General features: G+C 34.8%; 1 protein-coding gene across 2 annotated transcripts in view; it reads left to right on the top strand.

The window, feature by feature from the left end:
* Positions 1–23951, top strand: part of APP-BP1 (Nedd8-activating enzyme E1 regulatory subunit APP-BP1) — a 316563-nt gene that overhangs the window by 46261 nt on the left and 246351 nt on the right. For both annotated transcript variants that reach the window (XM_090398384.1, XM_090398383.1), the window contains one exon: positions 4791–4862. In XM_090398384.1, the coding sequence (XP_090254510.1) occupies positions 4791–4862 (72 nt within the window). The remainder of the gene's footprint in view (positions 1–4790; positions 4863–23951) is intronic.

The raw sequence follows: 23951 nt of genomic DNA, 5'->3' as shown, positions 1-23951 counted from the left end.
ATTTCTTTATGGAGACCTTTGAAGAGAAAGCCTTAAACTCCACCCCACAAAAACCCACTACGTGGATGATGTGTTTGCTATTTGGCCACATGGCTCAGACTCACTCCACTCCTTCCTAACACACTTAAACAACCAACACCCCACAGTCCAGGTCACCTTAGAAAAAGAGGAAAACAACACCCTCCCCTTCCTAGACACTTTAATCACTCGCCAGCTTGATGGATCTTTGGTTTTCTCTGTTTACAGAAAACCCACCCATACTTGCAGATACATTCACCAGCAATCCCCCCCCCTCACAACAACATGGGGTTATAAAAACACTATATAACAGGGCAAAATTAATCTGCTCAGATGACAAGGCCCTAACTACTGAACTAAACCACATCCTCAACACTTTCTTAGCCAATGGCTATAACCCCAAAAAAATCCAAAAAATACTAAAACCAGTAAACCACAACCCCCCCCCTCCACAATAAAGATTACACCAAATCTATCACCATCCCCTACATCCAGGGTACCTCTGAGAAAATAACCAATATCCTCAAAAAATATGACCTTACTTCTTGTTACAGACCATATAAAAAGTTGGCATCCCTTATCCACTCTACCAAAGACCAACCACTTCCCCTAGACCTACCTGGTGTATACCAGGTCCCTTGCAGCTGCAAATTGTCCTAATTTGGCCAAACAGGCAGAACAACAAATATCAGGATTTTAGAACACCAAGACTACATCTGGTTTCACCAGTACAGACGCTTTGGGCTGGCAGACCATGCCTTAGATACCCACCATAGAATTTGTTGGAAGAAAACAAAAATAATACACCGCAGCAAGTTTAAATATGAAAGATTATTCAAGGAATCATCAGCAGCTCTAAAAAACGTTCCTAACCTCAACAAATTTGGGTGCATGAAACTACCCCAAATTTGTGAGACTTACATTATGAGAACTTCAGCCCAACTGCCAAGACAACCAAATTAGCTCACCAGAGGGCACCATTAGCACTTTAGGAACAATATTAGTTTCTTGCTTTCTTCCTCATTTGCTTTTGTTAGTGCCTGCTTACACATACCATATCTTTATGTTCCTGAAGATGGCAACGTGACGTTGCCGAAATATAGAAGTTATTCATTAAAGTTACCTTTAATTAATATACTTTATATGTGTTGTTAATTCCGTAAACTAATTACCAGTTATGTATGACCAACGTATAAGTCTTGCTACTAGAATATATAGATCAGTATATAAACAAAGATTCACATCAATATAATTAGCTAGTGTTACTAGTGTAATTAAAAAAGGAGATCTCTAACTAATTGCTAAAAATTGAGATAATGTTAGTGATCCATTCGTAAATCATGGTTATTAAACAGTAAATAATTACAAGAATAAGCAGAGTGCTTTCTAAAAACAATCTCAGTGCTACTTGTAAACCTTGTAAAATTAAAAAATCTGTTTAGTTTTTCTGAAGATTCCCCCCCCCCAAGTTCATTTGTTGGGATGTGCAAATTAAGTGCATCTTTAATTTATCCTATATAAGGGAAAATAGGATACACAACACTTATCAGTAAAGAAGAACACAAATGGCACATCAACTTTATTAATTTTGAGAAATTAGGCCTTTGTGGTCATACGTTAGAGTCATGACTGGAAACTTTTAGAAACTTTTCCCATACTTGTTTGGAAAGACCTGTTTCTTTCCTGCATTAAGGAAGCCCATGAAGTCCTAATCAATTAGTCTAACTCAATGAAAATGAGTGACTCAAAAGTTCCGAAATTTTCCATTCAACCTTTTCCAACCCTATTACAAGCATACTATCCTCAACATCTTTTAGCATCATTCTTTTTCAGTATCTGGAAACAGTCAATCATGATCTCCAAATAGGATGGTCTACCAGCTTTTTTACTATCGTGTTCAAATCAGTTAAAGTAAGGACTGTAGACTAAAAAAAAATGCTGTGCTATAGTTTGCCTATTAACTGCCAATTTGTGATGGTAATGTAAAAATTTTCAACCAGAGCTAAAGTAGGACTTGAGACTGTCCCAGTTTAATACACTATATACACTGCTTGGAAAGAAGTCAACAGACACTATAGTGTGAGGAACAAACAGCCATGGTGCCCACCTTTATAAGATGTACTACCTCCTTTCACTGCGATGACTGCAGCAGTTCTATGGGGCATACTTTTCACAAGTGTGTGATAGCAATCAATGAGAATTTTGGATCCGTTGATCACTTGGCATATACTGAGGTCCTGAGCTGTTGTGGGGCAGACATCCCCTTGACCTCACCCAACACTCCAGTTCACTCCACAGATATTCAGTAGGGTTGAAATCTGGGCTCTGTGGAGGCCAGTCAAGTGTGGTTACATTCATGTCGTAAACACACAGTTACAGCAGAAGCAGCCTTATGACGCATTGCATTGTCTTTCTGAAAGAGACAATGGTCAGTTCACTAGAAATGCCACAAAGTAGGAAGTATTGCATTGTTCAGAATTTTAAGTTTTTAAATTGGAAATCAATAAAAACTATTTAAAAACTTCTTAATACAAACAAATTTTATTGTAATTCTGTTTTTATAAAAATAATTCAAAATTATAATACTTAATTCCTTCCTAGCTTTGATAATGTTTAATGAAATTGGGTTTAATGAAATAAATAAAGTTTATTAAGTTATTTACATGAGATGATTATTATTAATGACAGAATTATGCAAAACAAAATGTCTGAAGTACACATGACAATAACAGTTCTATGCTAAACGGGTTTGATCATGAATGATATGAAACACAGACCTTTTTTTTTGATTGTCTATAATTATTTCTTTACTTTTTTTAATTCAATCTCCTTTACTTTAAATTACTAACCACCCTCACAAGAAGCACAAATCTCTTATTTCACAGAATTTGTTCTCCTGTAAATCTTTTGATTTACTATAATTTGTTTCAATTCTTTCCCTAGTTATCTTCATCTATTCTTCCAGTTAAGCTCCAATTGTACTTCTCTAATTGTAATTGTAAGTGCACCTTAGAATTACTAGAATTTGAAATGCTCTATTTGTGCATAAATTATTACATTCCTCCTACTTTAACCTGGAAACGTTTTCCAACTCTATGATTTCACCTCTCAGCTAACCAAGTTCCAGCTCTTATAATAATGAAATGAGGGTATAATTTTCTTTTCTCGTGTCCCATTATCTTTTCCATCAATAGCATGTCTGATTTTAATTCTGTAACAGTATACTAATCATTTCTCTTTCTCATGATTAGTCTTTCCTAATTCTACCAATGTTAGCCTTATATGGTTGAGTAGAATCCTCGAGAAAGTAGGTAGTGTGTAGCAGGGCTCTGTACTTTGGTTATTAATGTATATCATTAATATACAAAGTATATTAATGATATGATTTGAGGGGAATATCCAATTCTTTCTGATGATGCAAAATTGTGGAGTGCAATAGTTAATAAAGGTGTGAGGTAGAGATTCTACAGAATGATTTAAACCGATTATGCATAATGGTTGCCAGTTTAATCTGGTAAATTGTAAGGTTATGCACTTTGGCATGAAAAAATATTACATGCTCTGTATTATTACATTGACAAAACTGGACTTCTGGAAATGATGAGGTTAGGGATTTGGGGTTATGCCAGACAGAATGTAGAAGCTGAGAGGAAATATTGCAAAAGCAGATCAGCTATCTCAGAGTATTACTTCATTGTTAAACAATGCATTTACAAGTACAAAAATAGTGAGGTTATTATCCAGTGAACGACAGTCAAGATGTGTGATTTTGATACAGCCACATATTGACTGTTGTTCACAGATTTCATTGCCTAGGTTTCTTGGAGAAACTGATGGAGAGAATCCAGAGATTAATGAGTGACCAAGATGATAACTCTGTAGGATTCTCCCTCTGAGAATTGATTGAAAATATGTGGGTGACAGTGTAGTTGATAGGCAGAAAAGAGGAATATGATAGAAACATATATTTTGCTGAAAAGGTTTTTGTAGGATTGATAGTCCTGTATTGATTTTTCAATACACAACAAGAAGGGAGAGAACAAGGGATCATCTCTGGAAGCTGCATAAGTGGGTGGTTAACAAAGATGAGGAATGTTTTTTGCTGCAAGTGGTGAATAAGTGGATTGGGTTGCAAGAAGTGGTTGCGAGTGTTTTGTCACCAGACATGCACCTTGTTTATGATATTATGCATTCAACTACTATTGAACTGTTCAGCCTAATAAAGTTTTTTACACTACTTACTGCCTTGTGTTATTTCTGTATCTTTGTGTCCCTGTTAGTACCTTCCGGTGGTGTTTCCAGTCATGCATTCCTATGTGAATATGGTTGATTTTGATGTTCTCTACCCCCCCCCCCCCAAAGTTTGTACGTGGAATTTTGAACCACCCTGTATATATATATAAGATACCATTGGGTGAGGATATGTTTTTTTTTTTTTTTTTTCATTCTGGGTTTACCACTCTCTTTTCAAAGGATTAGAATAGTCATTTGTTTGGGTTTTGTGGAGACATATATTGGTTGTTCTGCTTCACAGTGACTGATATACAGTATCTTTCCACAATTTACAATCTTTGCTTTGGGATTAAATTTAATTATAGAACTCGTTAGAAATTCTTTAAAGTTCATTAATAAAATTACCCATGAATTATACATGTATTAGTATGCTTTTTTCTATATCAGAACTAAATTATACCAGGAAGTATTTATTTCAGTGATATTGTATGTGTAATTGTGGTCATTTTAAAGTTATAATCTTTTTATTATATTTTCAGCCACGAGCTCAAGTGGCAACCCAGTTACTTCTCGAATTAAATTCTGATGTTCGGGGTGATTTTGTAGATGAGGTTGGTAGAATAAAACATTATTTTGATACAGTAAACCCTCGTTTAATGGACTTCGGATTTAACGGACAAAATTTCCAGTCAGTCCGTATGTCACGTGAAAATTAATACCCTGTTAAGTTTAAAATGCTTTTAACCAAGATTTACTTATAATTAAATTAACAGGTTATTTTTGTTATTAATTTCCTGTTATTTTAAACAAAGTTTGGCAAATAGGTTGTACAGTGTCTTTCCATCATTTGTTGGAAAAACACTGTAGTAATTTAGCCGACATAAAAGAGTCACCGCTCATAAAACATGTTCGGCAAATGATTAGGACGTGATCACACCAATCGCACTGTAATTTGTTCTTTTGTCGCATGGCGTGACTTTCTGCGGCAGTTTTATTACACACATTTTCGTAATTTTAGGGAGTTAATTATAAAAAAACAGCAGAATTCAAAAGTTCAAAAAAAAACTTGATAGTGTTTTCAAAGCAGGATTACTTAAATCAAGGCCCTGAACATCGAACATTAACTTATCTAAAAGTGTGTGCAAAACAATTTTTTTGTTATTATAGTGCTAATATTGATGAATGTTTGATGAATGATGAATGAATGTTACAGATATTTTTATTTAAAAAAAATTCGCGATTTAACAGACTTTCGATTTAATGGACACCCCTTAGAACCTATTAGTCCGTTAAATCAAGGGTTTACTGTATATATATATATATATATATATATATATTTAAATATATGATTCTGGAGTAAAAATGCTTTTAAACTAAATGAAACTCCTTGACATAGTGCAGTCTTTTAGAATAGAGCTTTAGTAATTCATCATGCAAGTTTTGAGTAGTCAGCTTGATCTTTGCATTTGTTTGAAAAAGCAAGCATTTATCAAATTTGTAGAATTTCAAAATTCATTTTTTTAAAAAATTTAATTTTATAAATACATTGAATCATATACAACATTTGACCTACTGTCAGTTGACCTTTTGGGGTTAGTTTTGCTTTTGATTTTTGGTGGTAACAGCAATTTTCTGTTTTTGGTAGTAGTTTCTGGCCGTTTAATAAAAATGTAATTGTGTGTGTGTGTATTTAGCTTTTAATATGGCATTTATTTATCTATTTTTACTATCCTTGCATTCATAATATATAAAAAAAAAGTTCATTATTCCTTTCCACAGTCTAAAAAACTTTAAATATTATGATTGGTAATCAATCATATCCAAACGCATGTTGTTTTGTGTAAAATTATCTGCCAGGAAACAGGCTTATTTGGTTTTTATCATCATCATCATAACGTTAATTGCAGGTATAGACCATATTGGTCTGTTCCAGCTCTCTTTCCAATTGGCTTATATTTTAGTATTTGTTTAGGATATCAGGTGTTGGCCATTCGGTTTACATGTTCTATCCATTTTTGTTTATAATTGTTTAGTTTTTCTTCTATTGATTTTGTTTTTAGTTCTTTTAAAATGTCTTCGTTCCTTTTTGGTCTAATAATGTGTATTTTGCAGTCTTCTCAAATCTCATTTCACTTGTTTTTATTCTTTGTTTATCTTGTTTGTTTATTGCCCACGTTTCACTGCCATATAATAATGTGGGCACTGCTAAAGTATTCTATATTTTCAAGTGTGTTTCTTTTTGTACTATATTTGAATTGAGTGTTCTGTTTATCAGGCCTATAATCTGTGAAAATTTTGAAGTTTTTAATTTTGTCTTTTTCTCCTTCATGATATTTCACATCCAAGATAACTGAAAGTATTTATCTGTTCTATTATTTTATTATTAATAACTATTTTATTTCTAACTGGAGTTTGTCCACAAAATGCCATTGTTTTAGTTTTATCTATGGAAATTTTCATTCCAAACTGTTCTACTATAACGTTTAAATTATATATTGCTCTTTGTAAATTGTCTTTCTTATCTGATATTATTACCTGATCATCTGCAAATAATAGCGTATTTATTTTGTTATTCCTGGAATTCTATACCTGGATTGTTTAAGGTGTTCCCCTGTATTAATATTTCATTAATTTAAATATTGAAAAGTGTTAGAGACAGAGGGCATCCCTGTCTTATCCTTGGTTTATAGATTGTTTTTTAGACATTTTTTCATTTATTTTTATTTTTATTTCATTATCTTCGTACATATTCAATATTGCATGTAGTAAAATATTAGGTATATTTATTCTATAATATATATAAATTCAATTCTCTTCTTTTTTCTATAAGCAGTTTTAAACAGAAAGCTGCATCCATTGTAGAGCGTCCTTTTCTAAATCCATTTTGACATTCTAATAATATTTTTTCACTGTATATTTCAGTTTTTCATTAAGTATTTTACTATATATTTTGTAGCATGTATTCAATAAACTAATACCTCTGTAATTAGCAGGTTTGTTTTATCCCCTTTTTTAAATATAGGTATTACTATACTTGTATTCCATTCTATTGATATTTGTCCATTTGTGTATATATATTATTTAAAAATTTTAATAATCTTTGATGAAATTTTTTTCCAGCAAATTTATACATTTCACAGTTTATCCCATCTTTTCCTGCTGATTTGCCATTTTTTAAAATTTAGGTTGTCCTTTAATTCTTTCATTGTTATTATATCATTTAAAGTATTTTGTAAGTTTTTTGGTGTAATTATTTTTGATGCCAGTATTATCCGTCCAAAGATCTGTAAAGTAATCCAAGAATTCTTTTACATCTATTTCACAAGTTATATTTGTAGTTTCTTTTATATCTGCATTCATGTGTTTTAGTATTTTGTATGCATTGGGTCTTATTTTGTATATGTTATTTTCTAGATATGATACAAATTTTTCCCAGCTTTCTCTGTGTCTCTTTCTGGTTTCTCTTTTGACTATTGCTCGTCTTTTTTTATACTCAATTTCATCTTCTTGTTTTTTGCTACTTAACTATCTTTTAAAAGCTAGCTTTTTATTTTCAATTATTGTTTTTATTTCATTGTCCCATATATGTAATTTTTTATTTTTATGATATTTCTTGTGTGTTCCTAGACTTTCATATGCTGCTGATGCAATAATTTCTTTTATATTATTCCATTCTTTCTCAATGTTTTCATTTTCGTGTATTTTTTCTAAGTAGCTATTAATCCTCTGTTGGTATAAATTTCTTATACTTGAATCATTTAGTAGTCGTACTTTGTAATTAGATTTTGTTTCTCTAGTTTGTTCATTTTTTTGTAGCCAGTTAGGTGGAAACCTTAGCTTTGCCTACGCTAAATAGTGATCTGTGTCTATTTCTAATCCTCTTCTAACTTTAACATCTAGGAAGCGATTTGCTGCTTTTTCATTTGCTATAAAGTAGTCTTTTATTGATTTTTGTCCTCTTGCACACCATGTATATTTATGTATATTTTTATGTTTGTAAAATGTATTCATTATTTTTAAATTATTATATATTGTGTAATCAATGAGTCGCTTTCCATTTTTGTTTACTGTTGGTTCTCCAAATTTTTGTATATTGTTGATAATGTTTTTCATTCCTATTCTGGCATTAAGATCTCCGGCTATAAGTATATGGTTTGTTTTATTTAATTTTTCATATATTCCTTGTAACTCTTTGTAAAAGTTCTTTTCCTTCTTCAGAGGCATGCACTCCAACAACTGTTATTTTCTTTATTTAATTTTTAATTGCATTTCTAATATTTTTTCATTCTAGTATGTATGATGAGTTATTTTTTCTTTAATTGATTTATGGATCCAAAAAATTTCACCAGCTTTTGCATTTATTTGTTTGTCCACTCCACTATATATATGATATTGTAATTAGCTGTTTCTTTTGTTCCTTTAAGTTTCTTTTTTGTTTTTGTAAGAACTGCAATTTCTATATTTTTGTCATTTAAAATTTTATATAATTCTTCTTTATGTGCTATGCTTCTAATGTTCCATGTAGCATATTTCACCATGTTTTTCTTTTTCCAAAGTTTCTTAACCTTTTCCAGTTTGTGGTCTTTTCCCATGTTTTCTGTCCGGTTTGGATTTCATTGAGACTTGAAACTACTTGTTCCAGTGTTTTCCCTAGTATTTCAAAGTCTAATTCTTGTTTGGAGTTTATCTTCATTACTTTAATCTTGTTCTGATTTATTTTCAGTTCACATTTATTTGCTTCCTGATTTAAATTATTTATTTTCATTTTTGGTTTTTATCAAAACTTAAAAATTGTCCATTTCATTCTTGACTGGTACTGTGCCATGTTCTTTTCTAACCCATTGAAAAACTTGCTGGTAGAATGGCCTTAGAGATACAGGGATTGTTATGTTTATGTTATGTTTACACAAATATAAGGTGAATTCGAAATAAGTGAGCTGAGTTTGTTGCATTGATTGAGTCAGTATGCTCAAAGATAATCGATATAAATGAAACATGGTTGTATGAGGATGATGTGAGGAATAGAAATGGAAGGGTATACAAATTTCTGGAAGGATAGGAAAGTGAAAGGGGGGGGGGAGGAGTACTCTTAATGATTGCAAAGGAATTGTGTCCACAAGGTGTGTGGACACAATTCACACCACCACCAGATTGCATCATACTGAATGCAATCTGTGCTTTCCTGATTCTATTTTGTATATCCTGTGTGGTTCCTCCTTGTGTGCTAATGTCTGCTCTCAGGTAGACAAAGTTATCTACCTGTTCCAGTGTTTTCCCTAGTATTTCAAAGTCTAATTCTTGTTTGGGGTTTATCTTCATTACTTTAATCCTGTTCTGATTTATTTTCAGTCCACATTTATTTGCTTCCTGATTTAAATTATCTCTTTTCATTTGGAGGTGTTGATGTTTTTATGCCAAAAGGCATATATCATCTGCAAAATCCAGGTCATTGATTTTATTTGCCCATTCCCATTGAATGCCAGTTCTTCAGATGTTTTCCTCATCACCCAATCAATAACAATCAGAAAAATTGTCGGGGAGAGTATACATCCTTGTCTTACTCCTGTGTTTGTTGTAAATGGTTCTAATAGTTTGCCGTTATTTATTATTTGGATTTTGTATTTTTTATGAGTTTTTTGTTATATTAATGATTTTCTGGGGAATCCCATAGTGCTTCATTGACTTCCATATAGTTTTTCTGTCTATGCTATCGAATATGCTATCAAAGTCATTGAATCCCAAATATACTGCTCTGCTGCTCTATTGATTGTTCAATAATTATTCTTAATGCTATTTTCTGGTCCATACAAGATTTGTTTGGCCTGAACCCAGCCTGTTCTTTTCTCAATTTGGTTTCAATTTCTTGTTTCATTCTTTCTAACAATATTCTAGTAAATACTTTACAACATTTAGAAGTGAATCCTTCTCTACTTTTTACAAAGTCTTATATCTTCCTTTTTTTGGTAGTTTCACCAGCAGTCCTGTATTCCAGTTTTCTGGCCATTCCTCCTTTTCCATATTTCATTAAATAGGGGGTTGTAGCATTTCAACAGTAGTGTTTATATCTGTTTTAAGTAGTTCAGCCTGTATATTGTCACTCCCAGCAGCTTTATTATTTTTTGTTTTCTTTATTTCCTGAGTTATTTCTAGTTTAATTATAATTCCTGTATTTATTTTAAGTGTTTCTTTTTCTTCTGGTGTTTCTGGTATTTCTTGTTCTAGGTTTTCTATTTCTCCCTTTAAAATTTCTGGAAATGTACTACTCATCCTTTTTCTGTGTCCACTTCGTTTGTGAGTAACTTTCCTTTTTCTTTTTTTATTTTTTACAGGTCCTTCTCTTTTAAAACTCTTCCTGGCTAATTTTCTTGTTATCTCAAACAATCTCTTTGAGTCGAATTTACTTGCTGCTTCTTCAGCCTCTTTACACATTTCCTCCAGGAAATCTCTTATCTTTCCTTGCATTTTTTTTTTTTTTTTTTTTTACCTGCCCATTTTTAAGCTTGTATCTTCCGATTATCCTATTTCTTTCATTTTCTTCTGTACTTTGCAGAAGCGTATTTCTTAAAGCTTTCCTTTCTTCACATAAATTGATGGTTTTTTTCAGAGATCCATTGTTTGTAATTCCCAGAACTACTTCAGCAGTATTATTAAATATGTTCTTTATTTTTTCCCAGTTCTCCTCGATGCCTATTTTCCTTATGTTGCTCTATAAGGCTTCCATATTTATTCCTTAATGTTACTTTATATTTGTCTTTTGTATCCTTGTTTTTTAATTTGGATATATTGTATTTAATTCTTTGGTTCTTGCCTTTAAATATTTTTCTTCATCAGTTGCATCAGTCTTGGGACTGGTAGCTCAGCAGCAATTTCCTCCATTCTGCTCTGTCATTGGCTTTCTTCTTAACCTCCTGGTAACTCCTCAAACCCGTGCTGTCTTTGACTTGGTCAAGAAAGCTTTTCCTTGGTCTGCCTCTTCTTCTTTTTCCCTCTATTTTGCCTTCAGTTATTCTTTTCACAAGTCCATCATGTCGAAGTATATGTCCAAACCACCTATCCCTTCTAATTTTGATCGATTTAATTAGAGTTCTTGTTTCGTTTATCTCTCTCAAGACTTGTTGGTTTGATTTTTTTTCTGTCCATTTTATTTTGTTCATGCGGTGGCAGCACCACATTTCAAAAGCCTCCAATCTTCTTATATCTTCTCTGCCTAGAATCCAGGTTTCACATTTATACAGTGCAATGTTCCATATCAATGTCTTTACTAATTTTTTTTTCAATTGTAGGTTGAAGTTTCCTGTTAAAATGCTTTTTATCTTAGAGAATTGGGCTTTTGCGTTGTTTATTCTTGATCTTATGTCTTTTCTTGTTCTGCCATCTTCTATTATTAGGCTTCCTAAATATTTAAAGCTTTTCACTTGTTTTATTTGTTCCCTGCTGATGTCTATATGCTCTATATTGATAGGGATTTTGCCTGTAACAATGATTTTAGTCTTATCTCTGCTAATTTTCATTTTATATTTTTCAAGGTTATTATTATTTAGTAATTCTAGCATTGTTTTTAACGTTCTTCTCTTTTCTGCTACAAGGACTATGTCATCAGCAAATCTTATACACATGACTTGCTCACCATTTATCTTTATGCCACTATTTATTTTATCTTTAGTTTCCTGACTTGCCTTTTCAATATATAAATTAAATAAAAGTGGTGAAAGTATACATCCTTGTCTTACTCCACTACTTATATTTATTATTTTCTCCTTATCATTGATTTTAATCCGTCCATTTTGAATTTTGTAAATTTGATAAATTATTTTCCTATCCCTCAAATCCATGCTGATATTAGACAATTTAGGAGTATTTACTGGTTTACTTTATCAAACGCTTTCTCTAAATCAAGGAAATGTAAGTATTTTGACTAAGGTCTAACTTCTCTCTATTATTGTTCTTAAACAGAGTATTGGGGGGTGCTTAAGGGTCAAAGCTGTATAACTGAGAGGAGACCTCCACATAGCCTTTAAAGGAATGCGGAGAACCGACCAGGGCTTCTGACCTAATGTCCAATCCTCACCTTCTCGTGGTGCACCCTGTTGGGTATCTACTTTGATACTGAACGAACGAGGATGGGCTGGCAATTTGGGATTTAGCCGACCAAATTGTATTCTTATTGGTTAAACCAAAATAAAAAATGATGGTACAACATGACAAAATTTCATGCTGGCTGGGCCGTCGCCCGGTTAAACAAGGCCCCCGTTGTTTTTGCCAGGGAACCAGGGCGAACAGCGAAAAGTCAGCTACTGGAACAAATCTGAAAACAAACCCCAACTCAACATCACCAGAGTTAAAGATCAGTACTATCAACATAAGAAGCCTGAATGGCAAAGAAATGGAGCTAGCTGAGGAATTAGATAAGTACCAGATCAACATAATAGGGGTGACTGAAACAAAAAAGACCAAAACTGGTGAGATCTTTCTGAGCAATAAATACAAAACGTTATATTCAGGCAATGACAATCAAGGAAAAGAAGGAGTAGCCATAGTATTCAACACAAAATATGAGGCTAATCTTCTTGAATGGCAGTCAGTCTCAAGTAGAGTAATATGGGCAAATATGAGAATGGGGAACTGGACAATGAGACATATTTGTGCCTATGGTCCCACAGAAGGTTCTACTAAGGTAGAAGTGGAGGAATTTTTTGAGGCTTTAGAAAAAGCAACTGACACAATGAAAAAGGAAAAGTTGGTCCTTGTTGGGGATCTAAATAGCAGAGTAGGAAATGATTGTGAGACATACAAAAATATTTTGGGAAAATTTGGAGAAAAGAGCAAAGCTAATAATAATGGCAAATATCTGTTGGATTTCTGCTCAGGACATGGACTGGTTATTACTAACACCATGTTCCAACATAAAAATGTGCACAAATTCACATGGAGAGAAGAGGCTAGGAATAAGAAAAGTCTCGTTGACTATGTTATTGTTGATAGTGATGTTTTCTCCCTGGTACAGGACACCAGAGTGTACAGAGGATTTGAAATTGGAAGTGATCACTATTTAGTCTTGAGCAGGATAAAATTGAATTTCATATTGAAAAGAATAACATGTAAGAAAGTTTTAAAGCGAATAAAAGTTGAGCAGCTCTCAGATGTGAACTGTAGACTAAAATACAGAAAGATTATTGAAAAGAAAATGAATCAAACCTTGGAGATTCAGTGGCAAACTCTGAAGAAAACATTGATTGATTCTGCCAGAGAGGCATGTGGTGAGGTTGTGTGCAAGGATAAAAAAATCAGAACTCCCTGGTGGACACAGGAAGTTAAAGAGGCAGTGAAAGAAAAGAAGAAAGCATATCAAAAGTTCCTTGCAAATAAGTCAGCTTTTACTCTTACAGAATACAGAGACAAATGTAAGAAAGCTAAACACTGTGTAAAACTAGCTAAACAAAAGTCATGGGAGGACTTTGGCAAGAATATAGAAAATAAATATCAAGAAGGTGGCAAAATATTCTGGAGGTTGTTGAAGAAGCTTAGGAATGGAGGAAAGAGTGCTGTAAAAGGAGTTAGAGATGATAAAGGTGACATGAAAACAGGAGAAAAAGATATCCTTGAAGTATGGAGTAATTACTTTGAAAAACTGCTAAATGAAACAGGCAGTGATGACAGCACAGAGGTAAAAAACACTGACCAGGCATGCAGTCAGGAATACATATCCATACTTGAAGTAGAAAAAGCCATCAAAGGCTTGAAATGTGGAAAGGCAGCAGGAGTAGATGATATTCAACCAGAAATGCTGAAGTATGGTGGTATAAAAGTCTTACAGTGGCTGCACTGCATAGTTCAGAAAGCCTGGACAGAGGGACGAATTCCCGATGATTGGAGTAGAGCTCTCATAGTACCCATATATAAAAAGGGAAATAAAACTGAATGTGAGAATTACAGAGGTATTTCCATACTGAGTGTTCCTGGTAAGATATATGCAAGTATACTTGAGAAACGGTTGAGAAGAATTGTGGAAGAAAAGCTTGGTGAAGAACAAGCTGGAATCAGGCCAAATAGAGGCTGTCAGGATCAGATCTTCACTTTACGACAAATAGTCGAGAAAGCATGGGAATACAACAAAGAAGCTATTCAATATACTGCAGTTATATGGTGTCAATGGGGCATTATATCAAGCAATACTTAGTCTTTATTTGAGTTGTAAGTCAGCAGTTAGAATTGAAGGAAGTACAGGAAGATGGTTTAATGTTAAATCTGGTGTGAGACAAGGATGTACATTATCCCCTCTGTTATTCATTATCTATATGGATCACATTATGAAGGAATGTGGTATTAAACCTGATATCAAAATTGGAGCTGTTAATGTCAGCTCTTTGCTTTATGCGGATGATGTTATACTTCTAAATAAATCCGCTACAAGTCTGCAAGATTCTCTGACTAAATTGAATAGCTGTTGTAACAGATATGGTATGAAGGTCAGCAATAAAAAGACAAAGACAATGAAAATAGGCAGAATCATTGAAAATGTCAACTGTGTTGTGAATGGAGAACCTGTGGAACAAGTAAAACATTTCAGCTACTTAGGCACGATTTTTACTGAAGATGGTAAATTTAATATAGAAATAGACAACAGAATCAGCAAAGCTGGTATGGTGGGAAGTCAATTGAATAAATTCATATGGAATAAGAAAGAAATTAGTCGGAACACTAAATTAGCTGTATACAAGATAGTGTTCAAACCAGTTTTAACTTATGGATCTGAGAGCTGGGTCAGAAGTAAAACACTTGACCAAAGACTAGAGACCGCAGATATGAGAGTCCTGAGAAAGATTAGAGGCGTGAACAGATGGCATCAATGGCAATATCATATTAAAAATGAGGATATTAGGAAAGAACTTGACATTGTCAGCATCCAGGAATGTGTTAGCAGAGCTAATCTAAGATGGTATGGACACTTAAACAGAATGGGCGAAGAAAGATTAGCAAAACAAGTGTTCTCTGCCAGGTTGGCAGGAAAACGACCCAGAGGAAGACCAAGATATAGGTGGATTGATACGGTACAAAGTGCCTTAGACGATAGAAATATAAGATCTGATAATGTTGGAGTCTTGACAAGTAACAGACTGATTTGGAGGAAAATTGTAGATAGGAAGTTAGTAATGATGTAATTTTTTCATGTAATACTGTGATATCCTGTACACCCCTTGAGGGTACATGGCAGGAATATGATGATGAACAGAGTATTGCCTCTCTTGTTCCTTTATTCTTTCTGAATCCAAATTGGTCTTCATCCAATAGACAATCTATTTTTGAATAAATTCTATTTTGAATAATTTTTATCAGAATTTTGCTAACATGTGGGATTAAAGCTATTGTTCTAAATTGGCTGCATTTGTTTACATTATTCTTTTTTGGTATTGGTATTATGGTTGATTTCATAAACTCCTTTGGTATTTCTCCTCTATCATAGATTTGGGCTATTAATTGATAGAGTAAGGTTTTTGTCTCATCACCTAGATTTTGTAGCAGTTCTATAGGAATATTGTCTACACCCGGACTTTTTCCCTTACTCATTTCGGACAGTGCTTTATCAAATTCTTCTCACATTATTGGGGGTCCTGGATTATCTTCATTTTGATTTGCTATGCTGACAGCAAGTTCGTCGCCATTATAGAGATATAATTCTTCCATTCCATTAATATGGCCTCAGATTCTATTAGTAATTTTCCATTTTCATCTTTGATGGTTTTTGCTGTTCTTATTAAATTTGAAAGTCAGTTTGTTAATTTCTTTATAGGCTTTCTCTTGTTTTCTTTTTTAAATAATTCATCTATGTTATTACTGTTTTTCCAGGTATTCTTTTTTGGCTTGTCTACATTTTCTTGTAATTTGATTTTTTTTATATATTTGTATTTGGCCACATCTTCTTCTTTAACAGCGTTTTTATATTTTCTTCTTTAATCCATAAGGTGAAGTATTTCATCTGTTATCAAATGTTTTATTTTTTCTTTTTCTGCATATTTCAATAATTGATTTGATGAATTTGTAATTAACTCTTTAATCATATTCCATTGGTTTTCAATATTATTTTGACTATGTTTTCTGGAATGTTATGATCAGTTGCCTCTTGGTATCCTCTCTTTACTTTACTCTTTAATTTTTCAAGGTTTCATCTTATTGGTTTGTATCTTTGGATTTGTTTCCTATGTTTCAGTTCTGTTTTCATTAAGACAAGGTTATGGTCACTGCTAATGTCAGCACCTGGATAGCTTTTGCAAATTTTTATTTGGTTTCTGTATCTTTTCTTGACCAGTATATAATCTATTTGATATCTATTTGAATCCCCAGGTGCTTTCCAGGTGTATCTTCTTCTTTTTGGAATTTGAAATAGTGTATTTGCTATAACTAACTGTTTTTGTGTACAAAATTCTATTAATTGCTTTCCTCTCTTTCATTCCTACGTCCAAGACCAAATCTTCCTGAAACATTATCATTGCTCTCTTCTCCCACTATAGCATTCCAATCTTCCATTATTATTGTATTGTCTCTGTCTTTAAAGCTGCTCCAGATTTCTTCTATTTGTTCATAAACTTCTTCTATTTCTTCATCGCTATGTTGTGATGTTGGCATGTAGACCATTATAATATTGAGGTTTACTGGTTCATTTTGAATGCTTATCGCCATGATTCTGTCAGTATGGTTAATTATTGTAGTGATTAACTTTCCAACTTTTTTATGAAGCATTATTGCAACACCTGACTCGCCCTTCTTTTGTCCTGAATATATTATCCAAAATTCTCCACTCCAGAAATCATCCTGTCCCTCCCATCTCGTCTCACTAATGCATAGAATGTCTATTTCAAGTCTTTCCATTTCTTTTTTCACATTTTCTATTTTACCTGGTTCTAGCAGTGTTCTTGCATTCCATGTTCCAATATTCAGCTTATTTCTTGTCTTCATTTTTGAATAAGTACCAGGATTTCGTTGGCTGTTGACCTGAGAAGCCCGGTTACTTCTCCTGCCGGGTTTGACACCTTGAGTGAAGGCTCCATCGCCAATCTTGATTTCATTTTTAACTTCCATTGCTGCTTTTACTTGGAAATGTAATGTGGTGGTTTCCCCTTGCCTTCCATATCGCAGTATTGTAACATGTATGTTATAGGAGGTTAATACAAGTAGCGCTGCTTGTATTAACTACTATAACTACTATAACTATTAGTGGTTAGTTGAAAGAGGAGGAAACATTCCTAGCCCTTGAGTACTCTAATAGCTTCAAGGAGAATGGAGGACCTCCTCCTGGGGGTTAGTAAGCAAGAAAAGAGACAGAAAGTTTTAAGTAAAGCATCCTCATTAGGAAGAATGTTAGTATGAGAGTAGAAGCAGGAAGTGGAAGAGTTAGAGAAAAGCATGACCAAAAGCTTTGAAATAGATCATATTTAGCTCTGGGACCCCGGGTTAGCCATGCCCGTGCCTGCGAGTCACAAGCCCCATGGGGTTTTATTTTTCTTAGTTTCATTTTTATTTTTGCACTCAATAAGTGGTCTGTAAAGGTCTGTATCTCTCCAAACTTTTTACATCCATCAAAGAGGTTCTCTAAGGTCTCTCTTTATTAAAATATGGTCTATTTGGTTTTTGGATTTCTTATCAGGTGATATCTGAGTCTGTTTATGGATGTCTTTATGTTTAAATAAGGTTCCTCATATAATCATGTCATTGAAAGTGTAAGAATCTTTTAGAATTTCCCCATTTTCATTACAGTTTTCTAAACTTTCTTTTCCTATTATTCGTTCATATCCCACATTATTATCTCCTACTTTTGCATTCATGTCACCTATAATTAAAAGCATATCTTTACTTTTTACTTCATCTACTTCTTTTTGCAGCATATGATAGAAATCTTCTTTCTCTTCTATTTTTGCGTTATTTGTTGGTCCATATATGTTTATTATAGTTACATTTCTGTATTTAGTTTTAAATCTAGCTTTGATGATTCTTTCAGAAACTAGTTTCCATTAAATTAGTGCTCTTCTAGCATCTGTTGTTAGCATGAAAGCTACACCTTTGCTATGTGTGTCATCCTCGTTCTTGATAACTAATAATTAAGGAATTGACAGCGTACACTAGAAATATAAATTAAATAAACTTTAATATATACTTTCCGATATTTCGGCAAACGTCACGTTGCCATCTTCTTGGGAACTTATTACAAAGACGCGTGCACACAAGTACTACATAACAGCAAATGAGAACAGAAGCTAGGAAGTTAACGTTTTCCTAAAGTCCTGATGGTGCCCCCTGGTGGGCTATATTGGTAGTTCTTGGCCTTTGGGCTGAAGTTCTTCTGATAAATGTTTCCCAAATTTGGGGCAGTCTCATGCATCCAAATTTGTTGAGGTTTGGCATGTTCCTAAGGGCTGAGGCCGATTCCATGAATAGTCTTTCATATTTGAACTTGCTGCGGTGTATTACTGTGGCTTTCTTCCATCTTATTCTGTGGAGAGTATCCAGAGCGTGGTCTGCAAGCCCAGAGTGGCTGTACTTGTGAAATCGGATGTAATCCTTGTGTTCTGAAATTCTGATATTTGCTGTCCTGTCTGTTTGGCCAAAGTAGGATAGTTTACAGCTGCAAGGGACCTGGTATACATCAGGTAGGTCTAGGGGAAGTGGTTGGTCTTTAGTGGAGCGGATAAGGGATGCCAATTTTCTATGTGGTCTGTAACAGGTGGTCAAGTCATGTTTTTTTAAGATTTTGTTGATTTTTTCCGAGGTGCCTCGGATGTAGGGAATGGTGATGGATCTAGAATAATCTTTTTTGTGAAGGGGGGGGGGGGAGTGGTGGGTTGTGGATAACTGGGTTAAGTATTTTTTGGATTCTTTTGGGGGGGGGCTAGCCATTGGCTGAGAAAGTGTCACGGATGTGATTTAGTTCAGTAGTTAGGGCTTGATCATTAGAACAGATTATTTTTGCCCTGTTGAATAGTGTCTTAATAACTCCATATTGTTGTGAGGGGGGGGTAATGGGATTGTTGGTGAATGTATCTACCTGTATGGGTGGGTTTTCTATAAACTGAGAAAACCAAGGTTCCATCAGGTTGGCGGGTGACTAGTGTGTCTAGGAAGGGGAGGTTATTGTTTGCTCTTTTTCCAGGGTGAATCAAGTTCACCCTGGAAAAAGAGTGTTGGTTGTTTAAGTGTGTTAGGAAGGAGAGGAGTGAATCTGGGCCATGTGGCCAAATAGCGAACACATCATCAATGTAGCGAAGCCATATGGTAGGTTTTTGTGGGGCTGAGTTTAAGGCTTTCTCTTCAAAAGTCTCCATAAAGAAGTTAGCCAAGGGTGGGGAAAGTGGTGAACCCATGGCTGTCCCCTCTATTTGTTTGTAGAATTTTTCCTGCCAAACGAAATAGCCTGAGTTCATTGTAAACTGAAATAGGGCTGAGATATCGGGAGGAAATTTAGCTTGGATAAGCTCTAAGGTTTCTTTGAGGGGGACATTCGTGAATAAGGAGGAGACATCAAAACTGACCATTATGTCATTATGTTGGAGTGTGAGGTTTTCTATACTGGCTTTGAAGTGGGCTGAGTTTTTTATGTGTGATGGTGTGTTGCCAGTATAGTGTGAGAGCACTTTGGCTAAATGCTTGGCTAGTTTGTAAGTGGGGGAGTCAATGCCATCCACTATGGGATGTAATGGCACATTATCTTTATGTATTTTTGGGAGCCCATATATGCGGGGGGATCTAGAGTTATAGGGTTTCAGTCTGTTGGTAATCTCCACAGGCCAAAAAGTGACCTCCTTAAGGAGCCTATGGAGTTTTCTAATTTGAGAGTTGGTGGGATTATATTCAATAGGGTGGTAAGTGGATTGATCTAATAGTAAGGCCTCGAGCTTTCCTGTGTAGTCATTAAGATTGAGTACCACAGTGGCGTTCCCCCTATCCGCTTTGGTGATCACTATTTCTTTGTTTCTCTTCAATTCTTGTAGTGACTTGTATTCACTAATGGATAAGTTGGATTTCGGAGGCTTTGCTTTTGTGAGAACACAGGCTACATCCAATCTGATATCGTTGGCGATGTGGTTTGGGAGGTGGCGAATCCTGCGTTCAATTTGGATCATTAATTCCTCAGCCAGTAATTTCTTAGGAGCAATGCCGAAGTTGTGACCACGTGACAGAGCATTGAGTGCTTCAGGCTTCAGGTTAATTGACGAAAGGTTAACTACAGTGTTGGTTTGTAGTTTAGGTTTGGACGCCAAGTTCTTTATTAATTTATCAAACTTGTTGATATGTCGGCTCCGTATACGTTCGAATTCTTTATTAGCCGCCGTACAAGATGTCATGTAGGACTGACCAAAGCTCGTGATTAAGCGTATGTGAAAGCTCATTTTCTAGCGCTAATATAGCTCTGTTTATGTCGGCTAGGGAACCCCATGTAGCGGTAATTTGCTCCCGAAGTAAAGCCTGGGTAGCCCGGTTGTAGATACGGAGAGCTTTCTGTGAGACGAAGCGGTGTTTAAATTTAACACAGTTAGGGATGACTTGATTATCCCGGCAGCGTTTTAGGAATGCTAGATGGTTAAGTTGTCTGGATAACTTGAGCTTCAGTTTGTTGTAATGGCGGGCCTTGCATGCAAAGATCTCCATGGATGATCATTATTCTTGTTGAGAGGCTTATACGCTGGTTATACACGATAACTAATAATTAAGGAATTGACAGCGTACACTAGAAATATAAATTAAATAAACTTTAATATATACTTTCCGATATTTCGGCAAACGTCACGTTGCCATCTTCTTGGGAACTTATTACAAAGACACGTGCACATAAGTACTACATAATAGCAAATGAGAACAGATGCTAGGAAGTTAACGTGTTCCTAAAGTCCTGATGGTGCCCCTGGGCTATATTGGTAGTTCTTGGCCTTTGGGCTGAAGTTCTTCTGATAAATGTTTCCCAAATTTGGGGCAATAACCTCCCCTTCCTAGACACACTAGTCACCCGCCAACCTGATGGAACCTTGGTTTTCTCAGTTTATAGAAAACCCACCCATGCAGGTAGATACATTCACCAACAATCCCATTACCCCCCCTCACAACAATATGGAGTTATTAAGACACTATTCAACAGGGCAAAAATAATCTGTTCTAATGATCAAGCCCTAACTACTGAACTAAATCACATCCGTGACACTTTCTCAGCCAATGGCTACCCCCCCCCCCCCAAAAGAATCCAAAAAATACTTAACCCAGTTATCCACAACCCACCACTCCCCCCCCCCCCCTTCACAAAAAAGATTATTCTAGATCCATCACCATTCCCTACATCCGAGGCACCTCGGAAAAAATCAACAAAATCTTAAAAAAACATGACTTGACCACCTGTTACAGACCACATAGAAAATTGGCATCCCTTATCCGCTCCACTAAAGACCAACCACTTCCCCTAGACCTACCTGATGTATACCAGGTCCCTTGCAGCTGTAAACTGTCCTACTTTGGCCAAACAGACAGGACAGCAAATATCAGAATTTCAGAACACAAGGATTACATCCGATTTCACAAGTACAGCCACTCTGGATACTCTCCACAGAATAAGATGGAAGAAAGCCACAGTAATACACCGCAGCAAGTTCAAATATGAAAGACTATTCATGGAATCGGCCTCAGCCCTTAGGAACATGCCAAACCTCAATAAATTTGGATGCATGAGACTGCCCCAAATTTGGGAAACATTTATCAGAAGAACTTCAGCCCAAAGGCCAAGAACTACCAATATAGCCCACCAGGGGGCACCATCAGGACTTTAGGAAAACGTTAACTTCCTAGCTTCTGTTCTCATTTGCTGTTATGTAGTACTTGTGTGCACGTGTCTTTGTAATAAGTTCCCAAGAAGATGGCAACGTGACGTTTGCCAAAATATCGGAAAGTATATATTAAAGTTTATTTAATTTATATTTCTAGTGTACGCTGTCCATTCCTTAATTATTAGTTATCATGTATAACCAGCGTATAAGCCTCTCAACAAGAACATCCTCGTTCTTGTTTCCAGGATATAAAATGTATTTGTTTGTTGTTAGTTGGATTTCTCCACTACCTTTCCATCTTGTCTCGTTTAGACCTAGTATTTCTATTTTGTATCTGTCTATTTCTCTGGTTAGTAAATTAGCTTTTCCGCTTTCTTACATAGTCCTGATATTCCAGCATCCAATTTTGGTTAGAAGTTTTGGGCTAAAGAGGTTTTTTCTTGGGGGTTTTTCTACTTTTTTTACTGTCAGCTTCCTCAATGGGGCTTTCACTGGATTGTTTCATTTTCCCCAGTACTTTTCCCCTCTAGGTTTTGTGTCAGTTTTCCAACAATGGTCGAGGTTTCTGTAGCAATATGCTTTTTTACATATTGTGGTTGCTAGCCACAAGTACACCCACCTCCGTTCTCATCCGGGCTTGGGAACGGAGTTGTAGAGAATACTAAATTGGTTGGGCATGTAAAAAAAAGTTGATCTTGATGGGAGGCTGCTTTAATTACAGGAATATAGAATGGAAGGAGGAAATAATTTACTGGAACAAGGAGAGTGAGTTTGTTGAATTTCTGTGGAATAAATATCTTAAGCAGCATGTGACTGAAGCAACTTGAGGCTTTAGTGTTATGGATTTGGCGATATATTTGGTGATAGTAATATAAATATATTAATATTAAATATATAAAAGTATATAAATATAAAGTGTTCAACATTGATAAACCAAGGTATTGCATTTTGGAGTTCAGAAATATAAGGCTGTTTACTATATTGATGACTCTATACTGCAATGGATGAGATTTGGTGGTGATGATTGACAGTAGACTGAAGTTTAGAGGGCATCCCTGCAAGTTTTGCAAAGACTTCACATCGTAGTGCTGCTATGATAAGAAGTACACTAACATGTAAGGATAAGGAAGTGGTTGTCCTACTGTGTGCAGCACTGGTCAGACTACACTTGAACTGTTGTACTCAGATTTGGTCACTTGGTTTTTATTATGATGTGGAAACATTGGAGAGGATCCAGAGATGAGTGACTAAGACAATATCAGGACTCTGGAATGTTTGGTGGATAGGAGTAAAAGAGGCGATATGATAGGGATGTTTAAGTTAATGAGGGGATTTTATCAGATTAATCTACGATGAAAGTTATATAAGAATATGGTGAAGAAGGGTGTGAGGAATAGATTTTTTACATGGAGAATTATAAGTGAATGGAACATATTGCCAGAATATGTTATTAATGCAGGAAGTGTTTAGGATTTTAAAATTCAGTACGATAAATATGTTGTCAGTTGAATGAACCTCCCATAATGAGTCTGACTTCATGGAGGGTGTAATAATAATAATACAGGTTGAAATGTGTACAGTACTTATACAACACGTTTCGATATAACGTGATCTACAAATTGTAGTATCCGTCGTTCAATGCTTTACTTATAGAATGCGGTTTCGATATAATACAGTCTACAAATTATAGTAACCCTTTATCTTTTCATATATTTTCAACGCTTAAAAATCAAATTTTATCTTCGTTAAGGTTGTGTCTGCCTGTATCACACCTGTAGTTATAAGTAGCAAATTTATATTAGGGGAAATACCCTTTAGCACACATGTACATCAATTGTTTACCATACAAAGTGTTTATTGTTGAAAATTGTCTTTGTTTTCTGCCAGGAAAGCGCATTAAAAAAT

Source organism: Typopeltis vanoorti, chromosome 9 (genome assembly GCF_054136105.1).
Source record: "Typopeltis vanoorti isolate ZY-2024b chromosome 9, IOZ_Tvanoo_1.0, whole genome shotgun sequence".
Taxonomy (NCBI): domain Eukaryota; kingdom Metazoa; phylum Arthropoda; class Arachnida; order Uropygi; family Thelyphonidae; genus Typopeltis; species Typopeltis vanoorti.
The sequence above is the reverse complement of the archived record's forward strand: the minus strand, read 5'-3'. Positions and strand labels throughout refer to the sequence as shown.